Source organism: Setaria italica, chromosome III (assembly GCF_000263155.2).
Source record: "Setaria italica strain Yugu1 chromosome III, Setaria_italica_v2.0, whole genome shotgun sequence".
NCBI lineage: Eukaryota > Viridiplantae > Streptophyta > Magnoliopsida > Poales > Poaceae > Setaria > Setaria italica.
The window spans coordinates 711,895-734,914 of NC_028452.1; the positions used below are offsets into that span (position 1 = coordinate 711,895).

At 41.2% G+C, this 23,020-nt stretch overlaps 1 protein-coding gene, 1 long non-coding RNA gene and 1 pseudogene across 2 annotated transcripts; 1 reads left to right on the forward strand and 2 right to left on the reverse strand.

Annotated features, from left to right (window-relative positions):
- The window catches only part of LOC101759965, a 26,888-nt pseudogene continuing 3,868 nt past the window's right edge, over nt 1-23,020 (reverse strand).
- LOC111256715 lies at nt 9,170-10,602 on the forward strand. The gene is made up of 3 exons (XR_002676996.1): nt 9,170-9,235; nt 10,061-10,157; nt 10,516-10,602. It is a non-coding gene; the product is annotated as an uncharacterized LOC111256715 (long non-coding RNA).
- Nucleotides 17,566-22,630, reverse strand: LOC101759277. Its single transcript, XM_022825187.1, has 7 exons — nt 22,339-22,630; nt 21,463-21,599; nt 20,448-20,562; nt 18,676-18,768; nt 18,135-18,200; nt 17,959-18,056; nt 17,566-17,872 (listed from the first exon to the last, which is right to left on the reverse strand). Exons 1-7 carry the CDS (start codon nt 22,555-22,557, stop codon nt 17,818-17,820), a joined length of 783 nt encoding a protein of 260 aa, XP_022680922.1. The 5' UTR covers nt 22,558-22,630; the 3' UTR covers nt 17,566-17,817.

A 23,020-nucleotide genomic window follows, 5' to 3' on the forward strand; every position in this document is an offset into this window, starting at 1 on the left:
TGATGACAACCAATATCAATCCTTTAGAAAGTCATTTGAGGATTTACAGCAGCAGCCACCAGCTGAGGATACTTGAACCTGAAACCTCCTGGATCATCATCACAGATTTAAAATAAGGAAACAGAGGTCACTCCTGGGTTTTACCCACTAACTGTGTCAGTGCCGCGTTAATCATATTACTACAAATGGAACTTTCACTAATCTAAACCAATCTCAAATGTCTACAATGTATGCAGCCGTCTGCAGATGCGATTGCATCTTCTTTTTCATCTTCGATTAGAAACTCTTGGGTGCACGCCTTGTGGCATGCGTACGAGACAAGGCACATGAACCGTCGCCATGTTGGTAATGGTAGACTTGTGTGGGGCATTTGCATAGAGGAGCTTTATGCACACGAATTGCTTGTTCTATCCAAGAGGAAAAACAGGGTCATTTTTCATCTTTGCCTGCGGAGGAACTCCCTCATTTCAGGATGGAACTCCCCTCGTACAATCAGCCTCATTCTCTTAGGGTCCTCCCACAGCAAGTATCCATGATCTCTTGCGTGATCACAGCATTGTTCAAACCATTCCTGCATAAGAAGCAGAATTAAGCAAACTGTCAGTTTACCAGAAAAAACACCGAGGAGCACAGTAAGCAAGTTAATGTCTGACGATTGCCCTTTGCCAAAGATGCAGAGAAGAAATAATACTGCGTTTACCTTGCTAGGAAAATCTTCATACAAATGTGATGGAATCATCTCACCCCTGTTACGGTCAGTTTCCCACAGCCTAATCTGCATAGGTGAGTATTGAATTACTCATCTACTATATTGTTTCTGCAGACTAACTGATGGCTGCTCAACAGAGAGAGAATTATCGCTTCTCACCTGATCAGTGACATTCTCCGGAACAGCAGGTATCTTGTCAACAACACGAGGGTGAGCATTTTGCTTAAGAAATGAAATTATCTGGAAAAAAGAAGACGATGGATCTTGAAACAAGATGCAAGCTAGATATTAAATGTAACTGCTTTACCAGACAAGAAATAGAATAGAAGCTAAGCTGGAGGACAAAATTGTAGCCAAAATTTACACGGTGCACAAAAAATAACCGTATTAAGTATGGGTGTGTTAGTATGCGCAAACTGTTATGGTCGGCATCACGTACCAGAGGAGCGCGGGGCCAAGGGTGAACGCTATAGTCAGTTAGGATGCAGCGGCATAGTTTGGTTTGTTTCAGATAAGATTTGGTTTAGATTTCATTGTTATCAGTTTGTTAGCTTAGTTAATCTAGCTGAGTTAGTTGAGTTGTAATCCTGGCTATTTATATGAAGCCGCCGAACAGAATAATCAAGCCAGAATTAATCTACTTCCTCATCTCCCGTTCTCTGTTTCTCATCTCCTTGCTGCTCGTCGCCACCGCGGCGACCTCCGCGTGCATCACGGGCAGGAAACCGGCAGCCCAGCGGCCGGCAACCTCCCACAGCTATCCGATCCGCTCACTGCCGCACGGCCGTGACAAATTGGTATTAGAGCCAGGTTAACATAATACCCCAGTGTCACTTGTCATTTTGGTTAACATATAATCTCAAACGCACATATGACCATTACATTTTAATTATATATGTGAATACTCGACTGTGTGCAGTAAAACAGAACGGAAGTAGTATATTAGACATTACCTGCTCAGCAGTTATTCCATTCTCAAAAGCACCATAAATACTTTCTTTTGTAATAGCTCCCACGATGAGATTTGCCTGTTCGCTTCAGCTTATAAGCCGGCTGAAAAGCTGAAACGGCTGATTTGTTGTGAGAGGAAAACACTGTTTAGTGGCTGATAAGCCGGCTGAATAAGCTGAAGCGAACAGGCTTGGAAGTTGATACTCCACCCTGGAAAGAAAAGCATATAGTCAATGATTTTGTTTCAAAGTGAGTCCACAAACAAATATTGGAATATTAATAGCATACAGGATAATACGACAGAACTAATCATGCAATTATAATCAAACCTTTAGAAAAAATTAAAAAAAACCCTGCAAACTGGAGTCATTCAAAACCACTTTTCTGATTCAAATCCTGGAACCTGAAATCAACTGAGTCGGATGCAAAAGATAAATTCCTACTTGCCACCTACAGAGCAAGCAATAGTGCAAGGCAGCAAAGCGCTGTATGAACTAATATAGCGACTTTTTTGTTTTTAGCCCTTTTTGCGAAAGATTCTCACAAATACGCCCCTGGCGGAACCAATTCCAAAAATGGACCCTTAGCTTGGCGCCATCCACGCTGGCGCCAAGCTTACACGTCTTGACGGTCCATGCGCAGCTGCTGACGCGGATGCTAACGTGGCGGGGGCTTGGCGCCATGGATCTTGGGATGAGAAGATCAAGTCCTAACCAGTTGAACTGAGCATAGTTTGTTGCACACTCCTCGGAATAATTATACTTATTTCGTTCCAAACGCCAGGAGGTATGGGGTAAATTGCTCGCCACCAAGGCCTACGGCGTCAAGCTTGGCGCCAAGATCCATGGTGCCGAGCCCCCGCCACGTCGGCATCCGCACCAACAACTGCGCATGGACCTTGGCGTCAGGATGGCTGGCGCCGACACATGTAAGCTTGGCGCCAGCGTGGATGGCGCCAAGCTAAAGGTCCATTTTTGGAATTGGTTTCGTCAGGAGCGTATTTGTGAGAATCTTTTGCAAAAAGGACTAAAAACAAAAAGGACTAATATACTACAGCCAACAGTGCAAAGTGGACATCAATATTTTTCAGATGCAAGTGATTCAAACAGCTAAATCTACAAGCTGCCTACAGCACAGTTCTAAAGGGCTTAGCACCTCCAAGCGATGTCTATAAATGTCTTACTCTATTAAGTTAAATTTTTTCCCTAGATATAGCACTGGATTACTCTAGAAACTTAACCTGTGCAGTCTAATTTATCAGGTCCACAGTACAACTAAACAAGCAGCTGCATGGAATTCACAACTGCAACCACTGACCAGTCTACTGGGAATGTCAGACCAACTGAATTGGCATGTACTCAAGTGGCATCAGGTAAAGAAGCTTTAAGAAGAGTACAGAGCCCATGCAGTTATGACCGATCAGTTGCTCCCTTTGCGTGCAACATAAATCATATAGCACATTAATAAACAAAGCAAGTGATTCCTGAACAGGAGGCAGTGAGCTATGATGCCATAGCTTTAATGAAAAAGTGGTAGATTGAGGAGCTAGGTTGTGTCACTCATAGGGCACTTCATGTACCTTGAAAAAAGGCGCAGAATTTCACAGTGCAATTTGGAGGTAGAGTATGCGTACATTCTAAAGTTTGTCTCCACAACAACAAAGCCCTGCAACAACATTACAAATATCATCTCTTAGATTAAATGTAATACATATCTTCATTATGATCATTGATTAGGGGACAAGTAGGTAGAAGTTACAGATAAGTTTTGAAAAACATAAATAGTTGCAGTAGGGAAGGATATATTATGCAACCTCTTTGCTGGACGATGAATCTGACAAGCTTGCTGAGAGATCTGTAGCTAATTGGGTAGGAATGAACCAGCTATCCTTTCGACCCTGAAATTCAGTACTCGTCATTACCATCAAGATGATCAGGGGAAAAACAAAAATAAAATTCATACCTGCTGCAGTTTGACTAATCCCAACTCAGCAAGATCCCTGATGGCAATTCGTTCGACATCAGTCAGAGTGTTCGACATAAGCCTGAAACATGAACAGGGCAGACAGAAAGTATGGCCACGAAAACCAATGTACCAGACAGGAGACTTCGACATAAGCTGGTAAATTTCATTTTATTAGACTCAAAACTACAGTGCCTATCTTCTTTTCAAATATTCTTAAGAAGGCAGATAAGCTTGATTGTCCTGCTATGTTAGATAAAGTGGAACAGTTACAACTTCTTCAAGATGCTCTTCTCATATATTTCATTACACTTCCTTTTCATATTCATGTACTGTAGCTCCAAAAGAAAAGGTGCTCCAGCTATAGAATTTTTCATGGACATCAGGGGACAAAAATGTTGACTACTATCTACATGTTTAAACATGATCTTCAGAAATAAAGTTCACTTTACCGCTCCCAATTTATGAAAACTAAGTTCCAAGGCCTGTTCGCTTCAGCTTATTCAACCGGCTTATCAGCCACCAAACAGTGTTTTCCTCTCACAACAAATCAGCCGTTTCAGCTTTTCAGCCGGCTTATAAGCTGAAGCGAACAGGCCTATCGGGTCTGTAGGGTCCACTCCACGTTCCTATTTAATAACATGCAACAACAAATTCAACATAAAAATTACCAAGGTGACCCAAAATAAATATAAGAATATGCCACCAATACCTCTGCGGAGGAAATGTATTCTCTCATTATGTACCAAAGTTATGCATTTGTTTCCATAAGCTGGTAACGTAGAAAATAATAAGAACCAAATGTGGAAGTATGTCAATTATCGGATTAGCTGAGAGCTGAGAACTCACAAGAAATTGGAAGCCATTCTCAGTCAACTTTGGAGCTTCACCATCCCTGCCAATATACCAAATCAGATAACCACGTCGATGAAATTATTGCTTATATCAGTGAAGTGAAGCAAACCTATGCAAAGCTGGACAGCATACAGCGGTATGAAAATATGAGATTTACATGAGTATACTGTCATCAAACATGACTTACAAATAATCTTAACTATTTTAACCAAAAAAAAAAAGACCAAGCTACTGAACCAAATTGTCTGCTAGGATCATCGGTTAATCAACTTCTACATCCAGGAAATAGAATAGTAAACCAACAGCAATTTGTTGTCAGACCACATCAACTTCAATTTACTAGCTCCAATTGTCTGTTTAGTGTGTGGCTAATTAGCTATGTATAAATTTAGAGAATGCAACTGGTTATGTTATCTAATTGTACTAGAAGAAATAAAGAGTTGCAGCAATTTGCCAATCACTTATTGTTCAAAAAAACAACATTTGACTGTACTCATTTATAAGAAATTAACCCAATTATGAAGACAAGGTAATTAGATGGAACCTTGAACTCAGAAGGCCGCGCTGAAATGTCTTCATCATGGAGGAGCTGAAACTTGTTCCTTTTTCTACTTGAGATGAATTGATCAATTGCAACAAGAAGCACTATTTTCCCATAGAAAAAATATATATATAAGCCTTCACTAGGGGAAATAAACACCGGAAGCCTTCCGAGTGTTTCTAAGAATCGGATTCAACAAGGGAACGAAAAGATGATATAAAGGAAAGTAGAAAGTAGGCATGTTAAACAAATTCTGATTTAAGGTTTGTCATCCTAACCTCCCATTGATCAAGAGCATAGGCTTCCAGGTCTGCTGATGCAGGCAATCTACCAGTGACACTTAACGGTATCGGTTCCCTTGGTAAACTTCCACTGCAACAAAAGTTAAAATAAGTAAGAACGGTATGATAACTAGTCAATATGCTCCACAAATAGCGCTCATGGAACAAAAGGTTTCCAGCTCGAGGTATATCATGCTAGAATTTTTTTAAAAATAAACATGTACAGACCACTATACAACAATCTTCTTTTCTATAAACAGTGGTAGAAATGCAATCATCTATACTTGACAGAATTATTTATGTCAATTGGATTCCCCCATCTAATTGAAGACAATCCAAAGGTTTCGTTGATACAAAGAAAAAGGAAAGAAGGGTAGAAAAAGTTATTATTTATTTTCTTGGTCACAAAATACCATGCGGAAAGAGTTCAATTTTTTTCCCAGTCATCTAACCAGGAAATCGTAATTAAGGTCTATGTAAAGATACTTAATTCTAAGACATGTGGAGGTGGAGGTCGGACGGGTTCTCTCTTGTGCAACAGGACCAATGTGCCTGATCTCTATGCTTTGATTTTGGAGTATGCATGCAGTCGCAATTTACCTGTCGATTGACATCATTACTCATTCTTCTTCACTGACATTTTCCTTCACGCTGAATCAGAAAAAGAAGCCAAGACAAATAAACAGATGATGTAAGCATTAAGGATGGTGCTAACAATAATAAATAAAATAGAACATCCTAAAATAGCATTCAGTTTTTACTCCTCAAGCTGCTACCATTCACGAAAATGAAGATGATTGAACCTGAAAATTTTAAATTGATAGACAGTTTTTCCTGAGTAAATTGTAAATTGACATGGACAGCAAATGCAAGCACGGCAAGACCTCCTGGATCGGGCACGGCGTTGCTGGCTGCCTAGGTCTCGCTACAGTACAGCAACCGCCAGCTAGATCACCGACGGCCAGGCCATACCCTAGTGACACTGACACAGCTTTTCCTTGAGACCAGTTTGGCAGTTTATGTGGCCTGTGGCATCTAGGGCAGTGTACAGGAGAGGGAGGGGGAGCTTGCTGTCGCTGGCCACGACGGGTCAATTCGATTGATTCTAGGAGGCCAGATCGAATCATTTGACCAGCAGGGTGGATCGGAGCGATCCATACTCCACGCTGAGCGAACAGCAGCAGCCGGCCGGGAGTGGGACGGTGGAAAATGCAATGCACCATGCATCGTCTCTTTTTCTGGTGCCATGAGCTCCGGCCATCAATGCCCTTCCTTTTCAATGGCAGTGCTGCTCACACCACACTCTTGTCTTGTTGTCTTGTTGGGTTGCTTCTCTCTCTCTCGTCCCGCCTATCTCTTGTCCTCTATGCAATGTACTGTGCTACGAATATGGCGGACGTCACCTTGGCTAAAATGTTTGCTTTCCTCGTGTGCAATGAGTATGCATGCTCCTACCAAGACAATCCATCATCCATGGAATGGAAGTTTTTTTTAAAAAAACAATCCATGGACGTGTCATATGTACGTCTCTGATCTAAGGTAAACCCAGCATCTTGTTCTCGCTAGCGAGGGTCATCAGAAATTACCCAGCCTCTTGTTCCATTTTCTTATCGGAAATTACCCGACTGGTCGTTTTCTCTAGTTAAGATCATCAGATCAGGACAGGAACGAACCTGTGACGGAACCAACCTGAATCTGGTTTCTAAAATCACTTCAATAAACACAAAGTCTGCCAGCAAGTTGCAGCAAGTATACGTACCACAATGCTGCTACAAAATGCTCAGAAGATGTGACCAATAAACGAATGGGTACGTCTTGCAGGCAAAACAGCATTCGGCCGGCATCTTTGCTTGTTGCACCATTGGTTGAATCTATAATCGTCCGTGTTTGTGAATGAGCTACTTCTTGCAGCTGTGTTCCTTTCTTGAAAAGCTCTGCAGCTGTGTAACTGTGTTTTGAATTTGTGGAGCTGATTTAGGGCTTTGGACTCACCGCGTCCGTCACATTCTTCACCGGAATCGCCTCTTGTTGTGGAGTAATTTTTTTATGTAATATCACTTAGTTGGTTCTCCTCTCTACCCCCTCTATTCACAAATTAATCTTGTATGAAAAACCTCGCATATTAATATAACTGCTTCTTAACTGCCGTAGTAATCCTCAAAAAGAAGTGTACTACTCCAAAGAAATAAATGCAAGCACGCCACGCCAGACCATACCATGCAAGAAGCCGCTGTGCGTGTAAGCGTAGCTGTGCGTGTAGCTTCTGTACCGCAAGTTAAGAGCAGCTCACAGACGGGCAGGTCAGGACTCAGACACAGGCAATGCAATACAGTCGCTTTTGCTTTAGACCACCGGCTTGGAGTTTCTGTGGCCAGTGGGGTCGTTGAACGGGTGAATGATGCTGCTGCATCATCCATCAGCTGCTACCGGAGATATACTTGTAAATATTGCTTCTTTGTTTCATCGTGTATATATGTTATTATTACTGCATGCTCTCTCTACTATACTACGTACTGGCTAAGTGGCTAGGACAGGGAAAATGCATGCATGGTGGTTGTGGAGTTACTACTGCTTGGTAACTGTGTATAGTCGTACGAAGAGAGGGGCTAGACGCTAGCTAGAGTCAATCAATTGCCAGCTCCCAGCAGCGCGCAGGTGCACGCGTTGTCGCCGGTGGAGGAGCAGAGCAGATGATATCAAAGGACTGTATGGATACTCCATCTGATCCGATCCCCACACCACGCGGCGAGCGGAGCGCGGTGGAAACGGTGCTCTCGCGAACACGGAAGCCATGGCCCGCCCGGCGGCGAACACGGAAGCTATACCATCGCTGCTGCAGGCCTGCAACACAACGCAGTGGAAGCGGATTGGTGGAAGGCATGCATGCATCATCTTGCATCCACCACCACCATTCTCGATCTCTCGTGACTCGTGGACCGGCCGGCAGCTTGCCATCTCCATCGTGATCCCTGAAATTAAGCATATCTCTATCTCTATCACGCATTAGCGACTGGATTACTCTTTTACAACTATAAATCAATCAATAATCATCATGGTTGTGGTCTTGTGGAAGAGTCACTTCTATCTTGCACCATTGAAAAAAGCTAGTAGCCGCTAGCCGCATGGCACGGATACTGCACGGGTACGGTGATTTGAGCGCACCCTGCTGTCTTTGCATTCTGATCTCGCAGGAGTAGTGTTCTGATCGGATGGCAAACTGGAACAATTAATTCTCAGGTCAGGGACTGCACCGAAGGATGAGCACCTCCAGGTCATGGTATACACTGCCCGGAACATAACGTTGTCGACGGGTCTTATGGTTTTCTAGGGTGATCTAATTTCCTAAAATCAATAAATTAAGTTTCCTTTATCTTAAAAAAAAAAGAAAAAAACAACGCAACGAATGGATACACCTTGCTGATGACAGACAAAGAGGCAGCAGTACTGTAGTCGTTCGCAAGGGGACCCGGCCGGCCGGCAGCTTTGCCGTCTTCTTTATTCCTACAAGAAGCTTTCTTGTTGCACGATTGATCTCGAATCATCGATCGTGTTTGTGAATGAGCTACTTCTTGGCTTCTTGCAGCCGTGTTCTTTTTTTTCCTTGAAAAGCTTTGCAGCTTTGCTACTGTGTTTTGGATTTGTATATACACCCGAATTGAATGAAGAGGAGGCCACCCATACTCAATCGACTGTACCGTGTACCATCATTTATTACCACTTACCAGTGCGCGGATTGGCCGGTGGTAGCTAGCCCTAGCCAGAAGAGACCCGTTTGGGAGACGTTTCACTCATCATGTAGTACTATTTTACTAGCCCTATTTTACTAGGCACAACCTTGCCTTCGATCTCATATACCTCCTCCTCCCCCCCTGTTGGCCATGCACCACTAGCCCGGCCGTGCTCGTTTTTGCAGCGGCAACCGCATCTTCTTCCAAGGTAGGCTCGCTCTCCTTCCATCTCCATCACTCCATCAGCCGCTAGCTAGAGCACTGATTCATGCATGCGCGCGCTTCTTGGCGGATTTTCCCCCTAGTGGCTTTGGGCCGCCGCGTCGAGGCCAACGGCGCCCTCCTGCTGGGCGTCTCCTACGTGTTCTTGCCCTCCAGTTCGATGCCGGGTTCCTCACGCCGGCCGAGCCGGTGGCCTCACGAGGCGGCTCATCGTCCTCCGCAGCCGGCACTACTCTCACCTGCACGTCTCCGATGCCCTCACCGGCCGGACGCACCTCCTGGCTCCCTCAGGCACGCGTCTCCGGTATGACTACCCCACCTGCCTTGCTCGCCGTCGACGGCCGCTCCTTCAAGCTGCTCGAAGCCGACGTGAGACTGTGCGCTGTATAATTTTGCTACCACTGCACATGCATTGATTCATGCAAATGCTTGCTTCTTGACGGCGACCATGCAATGGGACAGGCAGTGCGCAGTGGGGGAGTAGCTAGCTTATTAGAGCTGCTTGCTGATGCAACTTACAAAGCCTTTTCGTTCCCTTCTTCAATTGCTTTGCTTTGCTTCACGGCAACAGTAGCATGTTTCAACGTGCTAGTGCTCGATCGTTGGATACCGATTCCTTTCGGGCCACCTCACCGCACCTTCTTTGTTTACTTTCTTGCTTGCATTGTCGTTTCTTGCTATCTTGTCGTACAGTTTTTTTCCCTGAATGCTCAAGCACGCATGTTTATTGTCTTCTATATTTTTGTTGCTGAAGACGAAGCATGCTTGGTAATTTTGGTTTTGCATTTTTCGTTTTGGTACATGAATCAAGAAAGCAAAGTGAGGAGAAGGAGAAGCAAGTGAAGGAAGTGGAAACGATAGCGTAGTCTACAGCTGCGGAACGGAGCCAGACAAAACCAGCCCAAGAGGTACGGTACTGTGTTCTTTTTGTTAAATATAAAAATGCTCCCATGCTCTGCTCCCAACCCATAAAAATTATCTCAAAATGTTATTAGATACACCTCTTCATCTTCTAGCATCATGCTAAAATTAAGGATGACAAAATTTTGTTCAAGAAGGAATAAGAAAAAAGAAAAGTCATCAGTGCATAAACGACGTAGGAATACTAAGTGTTACTGCTGGATTTTGGGGGTCTTGTTTGGGAGCCCAATATTCTGGCCCAATCCACGTTTATATGCTGTAATTAATATACATTGGGCTGGAACTGTGGGCTGTCATTCTGCAGCTGTGCTAACTGATTTGATATTTGTTCTTGTCTGCTGGCAGTTATTTACATACGCTTCGCATTTGACAAGTTGTACGAACCAGATCCGCATGTAAGTGTCTGGTTATCTTCAATCCCTCTTTTAAATACCGCACATCAACTTTATTTCCTTTAAGCATGTGTATTTGAGTTTTTTTTCTTACGTATATAGTATATAGGTTAGATAGAGATTGAAGAAGTATTGTATTCGGTGCATGAGGAACCAATAAAAAAACATAAGAAATTTTCATGCATACAAGGTTCTCCACCCTTCTTCCGCACCAAAATATTAAATTATATTACCGCTAGACTATTTAAAGTGGTAGGAGCCTTTACAACATATCTGCATAAAAACAAGCATAATTTCGTAAACTATATATATAAAAATAGTAGGCTAAAGTTACAGTACATTTCTAGAGTACAAGGATTTGAGTGCAATTACAATGTTCCTTTTTTTTGGAAAATTAGTTCAATGCTAGTTTCAACAAATTACAAATATGAATGAGGGTCAGAAAAATTGATATGCGCATAAAAACGAGAAAAGGTGAACACATGACGTGGGTGTAGCTTCTATTATTTTTTAGAAACTTGGGTCCCTCTCTTGCACAACAAGAATATGGGCCGTTGGTTAGGCCCTCCTCCCTGCTGTCCATGAGCCCTTTGCTGTGGGCGGTCGCCCTTATGGGCCTGACCTAGAGACACGAAGCAAGGATCACTTCCGGATTTCGATGGAGGAGAAATCCTTGCTCTGTTTAAAGTCATGGGTCAAAGGATGTAATTTGACTTACTTTTGTTTTGCACTTGCCTTGTTTCTCGTATGGCTCAACCTCTACCTGCATCTGTAGCTGCGGTTGCAGAGGAAATGGAGTTGTGCAAGCGAGTCATACAGGCTCACAGGAATTCGGTCGTGAGGATTTACGTCAAGAAACGAGATCCAATTACCCAGCGGGTGTATTCCACATCTGGGACTGGGTTCATTATCCATATGGATCCTGGTTTCTGTCTATTGATGACTTGCGCACATGTGTTACGACATCATATTCATGGGGCAATCTCTGTGCTCTTAGATAGCGTACGTATTGGAGCTAGTGTGGTTTTGTGTCTGCACGCCTTTGAATACACGCCTTGCCCCACCACGAGCAGGAAAGATGCCACTGCACATTGGAACCATGGACTACGTGTCCGTTAAAGGCAATCCAGGCTCTGCCAACTTCAAATAGCACTGCCTAGTGGTTTGTATCCACATCAGTGGATGAGATCAAATGACTCAATTTGTGTGCCTCGCTGTTGTGGCGTTGGTGCTGACAGAGTACCTAGTCTGAAAGGTGTAGCATTGCTTGGCTCATTTTTCCCCCTTATATTTTAATCCAAAAAATACATAATTCATTTAATTTTAGTTTGGCTGAAAACTTAACTTATACTTTTCCTAAGGGACTGATGCCATTAGGCGGTTGTGGTAATAATGTTGCTGGTTTGCTAGACAAAATTGTTATAAGTGAACGTCAAGTTGGAGGACCTGCCGGTGGAGCTGGACCTTCTTCAGTTGGAGCTGGAGTTAGATCATTTTCTTCTTCAGCTCAAGCTGGACCTTTTTTTCGTCAGCTAGAGATGGACCTTCTTCTTCGTGATCAAACAATAGAGTTTTGAAAGATTGAGGTTCGATCGTCCAGCTGACTAGCCGATCGGATGTGGAGCTTGTGTTTGTTTCTCTATTCTTAGAATTAGCTGCACCAGAAGACTCAACTAACAACGTATGTCTATCTAGTAGCCGGTTTGCTTGCTCACTCGATAGATACGTATATCATGGTGATGAGACTACTATTTTTATTTATGTGAGAACTTAATTCACCTTTGTATTATTAGTAGGTTTCTACCCATCATACAAAGGTCAATTGTGTGAGAACTTAATTGACATTTGTATGATGAGTAGAAAGCTACTAATAATACAAAGGTGAATTAAGTTCTCACATAAATAAAAATAAAAGTCTCATCACCATGACATGTGTATCTATTGAGTGAGCAAGCAAACCGGCTATTAGATAGACATACACCGTTAGTTGAGTCTTCTGGTGCAACTAATTCTAGAAATAGAGAAACAAACACAAGCTCCACATCCGATCGGCTAGTCAGCTGGACGATCGAACCTCAACCTTCCCAAACTCTATTGTTTGATCACGAAGAAGAAGGTCCAGCTCCAGCTGACGAAAAAAAGGTCCAGCTTGAGCTGAAGAAGAAAATGATCTAACTCCAGCTCCAGCTGAAGAAGGTCCAGCTCCAGTGGCAGGTCCTCCAACTTGACGTTCATTTATAACAATTTGGTCTAGCAAACCAGCAACATTAGTACCACAACCGCCTAATGGCATCAGTCCCTGAGGAAAAGGGATAAGTTAAGTTTTCAGCCAAACTAAAATTAAATGGATTATGCATTTTTGGATTAAAATATAAGAGGAAAAATGAGCCAAGCAATGCTACACCTTTCAGACTAGGTACTCTACCAGCACCAACACCACAACAGCGAGGCACACAAATTGAGTCATTTGATCTCATCCACTGATGTGGATACCAACCACTAGGCAGTACTGATTGAAGTTGGCAGAGCTTGGATTGCCTTTAACGGACACGTAGTCCATGGTTCCAATGTGCAGTGGCATCTTTCCTGCCCGTGGTGGGGCAAGGCGTGTATTCAAAGGCGTGCAGACACAAAACCACACTAGCTCCAATACGTACGTTATCTAAGAGCACAGAGATTGCCCTATGAATATGATGTCGTAACACATGCGCGCAAGTCATCAATAGACAGAAACCACGATCCATATGGACAATGAACCCAGTCCCAGATGTGGAATACACCCGCTGGGTAATTAGATCTCGTTTCTTGACGTAAATCCTCACGACCGAATTCCTGTGAGCCTGTATGACTCGCTTGCACAACTCCATTTCCTCTGCAACCGCAGCTACAGATGCAGGTAGAGGTTGAGCCATACGAGAAACAAGGCAAGTGCAAAACAAAAATAAGTCGAATTACATCCTTTGACCCATGACTTTAGACAGAGCAAGGATTTCTCCTCCATCGAAATCCGGAAGTGATCCTTGCTTCGTGTCTCTAGGTCAGGCCCATAAGGGCGACCGCCCACAGCAAAGGGCCCATGGACAGCAGGGAGGAGGGCCTAACCAACGGCCCCATATTCTTGTTGTGCAAGAGAGGGGCCCAAGTTTCTAAAAAATAATAGAAGGTACACCCACGTCATGTGTTCACCTTTTCTCTTTTTTATGCGCATATCAATTTTTCTGGCCCTCATTCATATTTGTAATTTGTTGAAACTAGCATTGAACTAATTTTCAAAAAAAAGGAACATTGTAATTGCACTCAAATCCCCGTACTCTGGAAATGTACTGTAACTTTAGCCTACTATTTATATATATATATATATATATATATATATATATATATATAGTTTACGAAATTGTGTTTGTTTTTATGCAGATATGTTGTAAAGGCTCCTACCACTTTAAATAGTCTAGCGGTAATATAATTTAATATTTTGGTGCGGAAGAAGGGTGGAGAACCTTATATGCATGGAAATTTCTTATGTTTTTTTATTGGTTCCTCATGCACCGAATACAATACTTCTTCAATCTCTATCTAACCTATATACTATATACGTAAGAAAAAAACTCAAATACACATGCTTAAAGGGAATAAAGCTGATGTGCGGTATTTAAAAGAGGGGTTGAAGATAACCAGACACTTACATGCGGAAAGGCCTAGTTCGTACAGCTTGCCAAATGCGAAGTGGTAAGTAAATAATTGCATGCAGTATCAAATCAGTTAGCACAGCTGCAGAATGACACAGCCTGTTTGGGAGCCCACAGTTCGTGCCGAATGTACATTAATTATAGCATACCAACGTGGATTGGGCCAGAATATTTTTCTCCCAAACAAGACCCTCAAAATCCAGCAGTAACACTTAGTATTCCTACGTTGTTTATGCACTGATGACTTTTCTTTTCTTTTTTATTCCTTGAACAAAATTTTGTCATCCTTAATTTTAGCACAATGCTAGAAGTGTTAGAGATATTGAATCTCATGTAACCGAAACAATATAGGTTGGTTAGAAGTCCGGTTCTAGTATAGTTAGGATAGATTGCTTAGCTTATCTACGAGATCGTACGCACTAGAACTGGATTCTAAACCAACCAGCACTTGTAATCTCATCGGAGTCTTTTGGAACTCCTCGTATAAACGTGCAACCTATGGTGAGTCAAGATAGGTAACCATAGTTCCATCTCTTCTTTTAAGAAGATGAAGTAATAACATTTTGAGATAATTTTTATGGTTAGGAGCACGGGAGCATTTTTATATTTAACAAAAAGAACACGGTACCGTACCTCTTGGGCTGGTGGTGTCTGGCTCCGTTCCGCAGCTGTAGACTACACTATCGTTTCCGCTTCCTTCACTTGCTTCTCCTTCTCCTCACTTTGCTTTCTTGATTCATGTACCAAAACGAAAAATGCAAAACCAAAATTACCAAGCATGCTTCGTCTTCAGGAACAAAAATATAGAAGACAATAACATGTGTGCTTGAGCATTCGAAAAAAAAATGTACGACAAGATAGCAAGAAACGACAATGCAAGCAAGAGAGCAAACAAAGAAGGTGCAGTGAGGTGGCCCGAAAGGAATTGGTATCCAACGATCGAGCACTAGCACGTTGAAACATGCATGGATACGTACTTGGCTGATCGTTACGTAGATCTGTAATCTCTTGCTAATCAGACAGGCATAAAAGAGAGATTGGAAGTTAGACGTACATGCGGAAGCTTCGCTAGCTCGGAAGATGTATGTACGTCAGTCGTGATGAAGAGGCTTGCACTGTTCTTCCATGGCCGGAAGACGAGGAGGAGAAATGGAAGACGATGAGGAGAAATGGAGACAGCAGGATGTAAAGGAAGAGGCAGAGAGCTAGCTAGCCAGTGCAAACAAGGGTGCACCACCACTCACCGCCATATATGCGCACCGCACCATTGTATTTTTTTTAATAGGGCACCATTGTATTTTTACCGACCGTGGCAGCTGCATCCAATGCAAGTTACTACGACGCCAATGCAAAAGCAAAGTCGCAGGCCCAACACCATAGACAGGGGCAGAGAGACAGTTTCCATTCCGGGCAAGACCCAAAGGCCCAGCTCCTCAAGTTGCATCCATTCTAGCTAGCTTTTCTTCTATCTCCCTCCTCCGGCAGGCAAGCAGGCTTTTTATTTTTTCCCCCCTTCCCCGTGACTGGCGCGCAGGGAGTGGGGAAGCAGATTGAAGGGCGAACAACACTGTTGGCTTGTCTTTTACTACATGTTGTCTTGGTATAATAATCACTAGGCCTACCAATCACTCTACAACTATGCACTTACTAATCAAGACATACTCGATCCTTTCTTCGTACACATCATGCACTTTATATTTGTGGTGTTTGGTGTAGCAGTTTGCGACAAGTTGATGATCACATTATAGTCCGATCATTTTGTAGAAGCGGTTCTACTGCCTAATAAAGCCATTGCAACCCATAAAAGGTGTAGTCCCCCAACCCAAAGCTACTTTCCCATATTCCGAATTCAAGGTTTTTAATAAACTACCTGCGCCAGTACGTTTTGACTTAGGTCTAGAACTATCTTCAACGGTTTGTGTAGCCATAAATTCTATTTAATCATTGATGTTAACTTTGTATACTATTCTGTTGTAGTTGTAAATACACGATCTTTTCATAGATCCATTGTAATCTTGAAATTTATAAAAATGGAAGCTGCAACTTGCCATACTTTGAAGTCCATCTTCCAAGGCTACCTTGCTGGTTGCAGCAGCAGCCAGGTTCAGGTTGTACCTGATCCTGACTATATTTGTTTACTTTTGTTTTTAGTCAATCATACTAGATAAAGCCTTTTGCTTGGGTGTTAGAGACTATCGGTTAGTTTCTTGATCGAAAAGAAGAAACAGAGAGACAACAAGTTGGGGACATAAGTATTACTAGAGAAAATGATAACTTAGGGCATGTTCGCCTAGAAGAAGAAGAAGAAATGGAGAGTTGGCATTGATTTTGCGTGTCACATCTACTCCTACTTAGGCCTTGTTTAGTTGGTCAAATTGGGAGGTGCCAAATTACTGTGCTGGCACTGTAGCACACTGTAGCGTTTCGTTTGTATTTGTGAATTATTGTCCAAACATTGACTAATTAGGCTCAAAAGATTCGTCTCGCAAAGTACAACAAAACTGTGCAATTAGTTTTTAATTTCATCTACATTTAGTACTCCATGCATATACCGCAAGTTTGATGTGATGGGGAATCTTCTTTTTGCATAGTGCCAAAGTTGGGAGTTGGGGGTGAAGTAAACAAGGGCTTAGGGTCAATTTGGCACACCTCTTTCGAGCTCCGGCTTCTTTTGACATATCACTATTCATCTACTGTAGCGCCACTGTTCACTTGATCCTTTTTCTCTCTCCTCTCCCTCCCTCTCGCAGCTGGCCGGAGGAGCCACAAATTGTGACTTTGTGACTCCTCCAGCTCCGACTCCTCTGCCATCCTGTCACGCTACAATGCATAGTTTGCTCGATCATAATTCTTGTTATGTAAACTACGCTGTTTTTTTCAGATGCTAATTCTTTGGGGAGCTAGCTCGTCTGCTCAAACCCACTAGTCTGAACACTGCCCAGCGAGTTTATAAGGCAGAGTTTGGGATCTCCTAGTTTGTGTTCCAGTAAGAACACGCGCGCCCATTTGCTTGACCACAACCCACTGAAACTGGACTCCAATTTGCCAACACTGCTTATTGACGTGCTGCAATGCAAAGTATGGCGGTTCAGAGATCAAGGATCTCGGAAAAGAAAAGAAAAAATGCGTGGGTGCTTAACATGGCTCCACCATTGGACCCCTCAGCTTTTGCATCTGCCTAGTTTTGACCCCCAACTATAAAACCGTCTAATTTTGCAGGCGATGGTGCTACGTTGGTAGAGGTGCATTCCAATTTCCATCCGAGCGCGCTGGGCCTGTTTGCTTTGACTTGGGGCAGAAAATACACAAATGCGGAGTTGAGGGGTCAAAAAGGATTTTTTTTTCTCTCGAGAAAATATGATCACAAAGACTGTGAAGTTTTGACCGATTCATAAAATAAAATAAAAACCTACCAACCTAGAGGAACTAGGTGCAACAATAAATACAAAATATTGCAACCAAATTTGTATCGAAGCGCACTTGGAACCAATTGAGCTAAGCTCGTCTCGCGACCTGTTTTAGTAGCCTTCTTGACGCTATTCTTCTATTTGCCTAATAATGTACTCACATTATCTTCTGACTGCAAAGTGCTCACGGGAACCATAGCTCCTTCCACGCATCCATCTATAATTGAAACAAACCTCATCAGTCATCAAGAAAAACAAAAGCCCGTAAAAGTCTCCAAGTGTTCTTTCTTAATTAAGACCAACCTATTTTGGAATGACTTGTCACATTCATCAGAGGCAACATGTTGTACATTCAGCTTCGCAACAAATGTAGTCTGATCTGTGGGTCTATGTACAACAGCCTACGTAGTTTACATAACAAGAATTAGCATCTGTAAAAAAATTCGTTATTGATTAAGCATTAAGTAAGCTAGTCAAACCTGCAATGTCACTGTATTCTGCGTACCCGTTGCATCCACCATTTTATCCAGAAATATCGCACTAAACTGAAAAATATAACCAATGCATTAACTCCAGAATGTGATCTGGGTTTGCCATTAATATGCTACACTAACATATCCATATTCTTTTAACCAGAATGCATTGGAAGCGGAGGAATGCAGGATGAAGTGATGAGTAAAAGAAGATAAGCAATATCAGTAGACGATAACTAATGATGGGAACTTTTACTATAAAAGAACACGTGGATGAGCCAGCAATCTTTTCTCATGGCTCAGAAATGAAATGGCAAATAGTGCAGCTCCAGGAAATAAAAGTTTCTTCCCACTTGATTACACTTTTAGGGCTTCCTCATTTTTATAAGATCAAAAGAACATTTATGAATTCATCAAGTTGTAAAAAGGGGACAAATCTTATTTGAGTTCGTCCTCATCCACAACTGATATATCATATATTCATCAAAAATTTTCGCAAACCGATACATGAGTGGTGATAATAATTATGTACAGAGAAATTTAATACCTGTGCTACAGAGCAAAGATTAACCCCATCAAGTTGTGAGATGACATCACCAACAGCAATGCCTCCACATTTTTCTGCTGAGAGGCCGCAAATCTACAGTATGCATAGGAAAATGATTAAGTAGACTCAAGCCTGGTAAGCAAAGACAGAAATCATTCTATATGTCCACTCTTCTAAAACTTGCAAACGTTTATGAACAAGATGAAGTCAGCTATCTGCCCCAACGAGAACAAAGCACCAAAAAGACACATCATGTAAACAGCCATGCAACAACATGCCAGTTTGTAAAAGTAAAAGCACCTGAATAAAGGTGGGGGTATTGAAACAAAGAATAACATAACATTGCAAAAGCTAGCTGGTTCAAAGTTTTGGTACCCACATATACAACTGTCCAAGAATTAACAAATTTACATCACCAAAACCACCAATGTCCAGGTGAGAGCTATTAACAGAGAAAAAAGAAAAGAAAAGAAAAGAAAAGAGAGAGACCATCTCATAGCAAGTTTATTGGCAGTTTGGCACTAATGTAATTTTTTGGTAAAACCTAGAAAATGGCAAACTGTATCTGTACTGATGTAATTTCTTGGTATAAATTCAAACCTTGGCAGTTCAGCTGCAACATAACAAACAGATAAAACTAAACCATACAAGGAAAATGGAAACTCTAAAATATAAAATAGAGAAACAATGTAATGGATAACTTCCAATAATGAAACAAGCAGGGAAAAGAGGGAAAACAACATTTTAGTTGCCTTTTCTGTAGTACCTATACATTTCTAGTAGCAATGAAGCATTGGTTAATAGTTATTAACTAATAATGGGAATTAATGAAAGATATTTATTAATTTTGGTCATAAACTAACTACTAAATATTAGGACAAACAATATATATAGTAATACCAACAGAAATATAGCATCATGAGTGACATGCAAGTTACTGCATAAAACATGTAATTTATCAGGTAATTGTTATACAAAGACAAATCTAACCTCATTTTTCTCTTTTCTCGTAATTATTAAGGATAGTTGATTTCCTACTTTTAGAAGATGATGGAATACTTTTTGCTCATCAAGAGTAGCTAGCTGCTAATGGGCATGGATAAATTCAGTATTTCATTATTTAAATTCATATGGCTGACAAAAAATATTTTCAAACATTGTGATATGGGCTACCCCATGGGCCCTTAAGTCTTAGTTACTCATCAAGAATGTTCACTAGTTCTGCATTTTATCAGAATAAATGAATTGAAGTTCTTTCCTTTGCTATGAAACTTTTTCAGAGAGATATTCTTCTGCATGTGATTTGGTAGTTAAGTTCTATTTATATGATATGTTCGGTCTTGAAAATAAGATAATATCTTATTGAATTATCTCAAGGAAATATATACATATCTTATCTAAACTTAAGCACACACATGCAAAAGCAGTATTGGTCTTTATAAGCAACTAGAAGACTAGGCTGAAATTACTGTCTCCTACGTGTGTTCCTTGTACATATCATATAAAGATTAATCACTAATGACTAATCACCAAGTTCGGAATTCTCATTGTGTTAAAGATCACGCATCCTCCATCAAATAAAGCCAATCAACATGCACTAAAATGCTTCAAATGACAGTTAAAACTCAGGTCAATAGTAACATTCTAAAATTAACATGCCATTTAAAGAGATTAAGATTTGCAGCCAAACTCAACACATAAAAAAAGGATATTGATGGATTACATGCAATAACATTAAAGGATTTGTGTATATGTGTCCGTATGTTGCATACCTTGTTTACCAGAACTCCAGAAGGTGGCTCAGAAAATTTGCACCATATACTTTCCAGGACATATAGGTCCAGCGTGTGAAGAGCCTGTCCCCTTATGCGAAGCCATGGCAATGTTCTGCCACATCATAAAAGTTATCGATCTATTGTTAATTATAATTGTATAATCTAAGTAGGCCTAATATGCAAGATATCCATCCCTTTCTTTGTCTAAGAATGATTTAGTATCAAGCGTTCAAAATTGTCCCTATGTCATAAGAACATCATTTCTATGTTAATTTGTAATAATAACATTATTTACAGAACCAATTACCAAATCACATTGCAGATACTGTGGAAAGTCTAACAACATAAAAAAGTGCAGGGTGGGCCAAGGGAACGACTACGAGTTTGGAGATTTTTCAAATAACACGTGATCGACACATGTTCCTGCAAGTAGCAGAAAGTACATTCTTAAACCATGTTAAACATTCATATTCACAACAAAGTCACTTCAATATATATTTATTAGTAATCACCATTGAGATAACATCCAGAATAACAACAAAAATGCATGAAAACCAAGCAATATCCAATGCATAGTACGCCCTCCATCCCAAATTATAGGTCATTTTGGCTTTTCTAGATTAATAATTTTTGCTATGCACTTAGATATACGCTATATCTAGATGCATAGCAAAAGCTATGAACCTAAAAAAAGCCAAAACAAGTAAATGACCTGTAATTTGGGACGGAGGGAGTACTATATTATGGTTTCGATCAAGGGTGTTAGCCTCTAATTAGGACACTTACATAGTATTACCTAAAAAATTGCTCAAATCAATCTTGCTGACATCAATTTTTAAACTGATTCCAGCTTGATAATACACATGCACACGCAACAGTAACCAATACATGTGCTTTTGGTGCAAATGAATGAATGGTAGACACGAAATAAACAAGAGCAATGTTAAATTTAGTGGGATGATACTGCAAAAATTCAAACAGTTCCAATGAAAGTTAAAAGGAGAAAATATACTTCGACTGCTTGTAGTATTTCAGGCATCTTGCTGCAATCTCAACCGGCAAAAATGGAGTAGTTTCCCGGTAGGAAAAGGTGATGCCAAGGACTCTTCTTTCAAAATCCATGACAGGCCCACCAATAAAACTCTGGCACTGAAAAGATAGGGCAATCAAATGAGTTGAACCAGCCTGTGACTTATGTTATAACGTCAAATGTCAAGAAAACAAGTTTTCAAAAAAAAATGTCAAGAAAACAATATATTGGTAAACAATCACCTATATGAAACAACAAACAGTCAAAGTTTGTAGTAGTTTTAGAACCTGATATCATCACTTCTAAAAATTCTAAGATTTTACATCTAAAGGTGCAAATTAAAATTAGGTTGCGAAAATCATGATCACGCTTTAAAACCAGTGTCTAGTACTACACGATTTTTTCCTGCAACACCAGTGTCTGGTGCTACATAATTTTTCCCTAACTATTCAAGCTAGGGATATGAACCATGCTCATATCTTAACTTAGTTTTCTGTATTAGAAACAAATTGCTATGAATACTAAAATAAATCCAAAGAATAATCCATTTATGTGTCAACAGATTTTCGACCCCCAAATCATTAACGTTTGTAACTATTGGATTGAAATCCAACAGTTTGTATTCACCCACCCTCTCCATGTTCTCAAGGCAAAGAAAGTGATAGAACAAATATTTTATTCCTCTATCTGGAACATTTAATTCCTCTACCTGGAATAATTTTTTCTTGGGCTGGAACATTGCAAATCTGATAGATGATTTATTTTTGCCAAAAATCAAATTAGCTATGAAGTTACAAACCATATCTATATATAAAAAATTAGCAACAAAATCATTTTACCCGGTGCACATGTACAGACCAAGAGCTCATTGCAGTCTAACTCGCTGTTTGTTCGGACCAGCTCCCCACATCTCATCTGAAAATCTTTCGAGTACATGTCCCGACCTAGAGCAACTACAGGCCTAGGCTGCAAGGAATAACATTCAGGGAGATCACTGAGTTCCACCACCGGAAGATATATCCGGGATCCTGGAAACTTGATAGTCACAATGGCAATATTATAATGCAAATTGCACATCACTAGGGACCCTTCAACAGTTTGTCCATTATGCAGAAACACTTCAATCTGCAGTAAACAAATTCACAGATAATTATCCACAGTAGGATAGGAGAAAGTCAGAAAAAAAAAACTCGACCTGCGCGCGCGCGCGCGCGGGGGGGGGGGGGGGGGGGGGGGTTGGTTTAAAAACCCCCCGGATTTGGGGAAAAAAACAAAAAAAAACTTGTTTGTGGGCGGACTTTATTGTGCCCCAGGTTTGGGGGCCCCCAAACGGGGGGTGGCAATTTTTTACCCCAAAAAGTGAAGTTAATTTTTCCCCGTTTTTTTGTGGGCCTGGAGCAACCCCACGTCCCCCAAAAAAACGCTTTGCCCTTGGTCTTCACCTGGGGAAGAAGAGAAAAAAAAGGAGTGGCAAAAAAAAAGGGTTTTCCACTTTTTGGGGAATTGGGGAAGGTTTGGAATGATATCCCCCCCAAAACCT

Bases quoted from the DNA above. Each gene is read 5' to 3' on its own strand.
- LOC101759277 (XM_022825187.1), bottom strand. From the start codon at position 22,557: ATGTGCAATTTGCATTATAATATTGCCATTGTGACTATCAAGTTTCCA. The intron at 21,600-22,338 runs GTCTGTACATGT...CTATCTTTTCAG, and splicing joins TAGACTGCAATGAGCTCTTG to TGCCAGAGTTTTATTGGTGG. The intron at 18,769-20,447 runs GTATGCAACATA...TGCATACTGTAG, and splicing joins CTGGAGTTCTGGTAAACAAG to ATTTGCGGCCTCTCAGCAGA.